Genomic DNA, 1,172 nt, shown 5'->3' on the forward strand with positions numbered 1-1,172 from the left:
TGGAAGTTTGGAAATAAAATAAAACAAATTTAAAAATAATAATAATTTAAAAAAAAGAACACAGAGGGGCAAGTTTTATCTATCAGAGCTTAAGGTTAGAACTGCATGCTGACAATGGGAAGCTTTCCTCTGCCTGTCATCAAGGCATCAAGACAGGCTGCAAACGCATGAAGTCCCTATTAATTTCAGATCATCCCCTAACACCTATGAGTCCTCAAAACAAGGGGTATGATGGATGAGTAACGCTTTTCTGTTTCCAGTTTTCGGCAGGCCCTTGTGGGCCAGCATACACTGAAGCTTTACACTGAAGTGATAACCAAGGAAAAGGCAATGTCTAGCCAGAAACACCAGGCTTGTGCAACTAAGGCAGTCTTGCAAAACAGAGTGCCTTCAGTCACCAGACAGGCCTTGAGAGACCTAGCACATCTCGGGTGAGGTCTGCATGTACTAGAAACACCTTGTACCCCTGAGCCAACTGTTTCCTCTGGTTTTCAATGACATGCGGTTATTGAACTTTCCAGGGCTTACCTGGCACAGATCACACCACATACTGACACCTCCATTTGCTACTTTATCGTTGAGGATGAAATACAGCTTGCTGACAGTAAGGCGTAAGGTGCAAGTCTTGGCTAACTTGGCGATTGTGTTAATTACACCTGGCAGAGGGAGAGGAACGTTACAGAGATAACCGCTTCACAAACCTCACCCCAGGGAGACAGGGGAGAAACGTTAAGTCTCCAAAAGTGCAGCTCGTGCTGCTGCAGAAACTCCCAAGCACCTCAGGGGAAAGGAAGGAAGGTGCCTCACGCTGCCTCCCCCCGAGAAAAACCTCTGAGCCCGAGGCCTAGGCCTCATGGCGCTCGCCATGGGCCAGGGGCTGCGAGTGCAAACACCCCTTCCTCTTCCTTTACCCGAGAAAGGCGGTCTCGGCCGCTCGCTTAGGCACAGACGTCCTCCGGCCCGCCCTCCCCCGCTCTGCCCTGGCATACTCACGGCTGAAGTGGTTGAGGCAGGCAAGATCCACGATCTTAGCCCGAAATCGCATGGCGCCGTACCGCCAGCCCCGCCCGCTACCGCAGCACCGCCCGCTGCTAGCTGTATGGTGCACGGCGAGTCCAGGCAGGATTCAGGGCAAGGGAGGCCTCTGGCCGAACGGCTCACACGCCACTAGC

The 1,172-nt window shown here is 52.1% G+C and overlaps 1 protein-coding gene across 1 annotated transcript in view; it reads right to left on the bottom strand.

Annotated features, from left to right (window-relative positions):
• Positions 1 to 1,061, bottom strand: part of HUS1 (HUS1 checkpoint homolog (S. pombe)) — a 6,672-nt gene extending 5,611 nt beyond the window's left edge. Inside the window, exons 1-2 of the mRNA XM_010135723.1 lie at positions 994 to 1,061; positions 508 to 656 (exon numbers count right to left, since the gene is read on the bottom strand). Coding sequence (XP_010134025.1) covers positions 508 to 656; positions 994 to 1,045 — 201 coding nt within the window. The 5' untranslated portion in view covers positions 1,046 to 1,061. The remainder of the gene's footprint in view (positions 1 to 507; positions 657 to 993) is intronic.
• Between the last annotated feature and the right edge of the window lie 111 nt (positions 1,062 to 1,172).

Source organism: Buceros rhinoceros, unplaced genomic scaffold (genome assembly GCF_000710305.1).
Source record: "Buceros rhinoceros silvestris isolate BGI_N320 unplaced genomic scaffold, ASM71030v1 scaffold42484, whole genome shotgun sequence".
Classification (NCBI taxonomy): Eukaryota; Metazoa; Chordata; class Aves; order Bucerotiformes; family Bucerotidae; genus Buceros; species Buceros rhinoceros.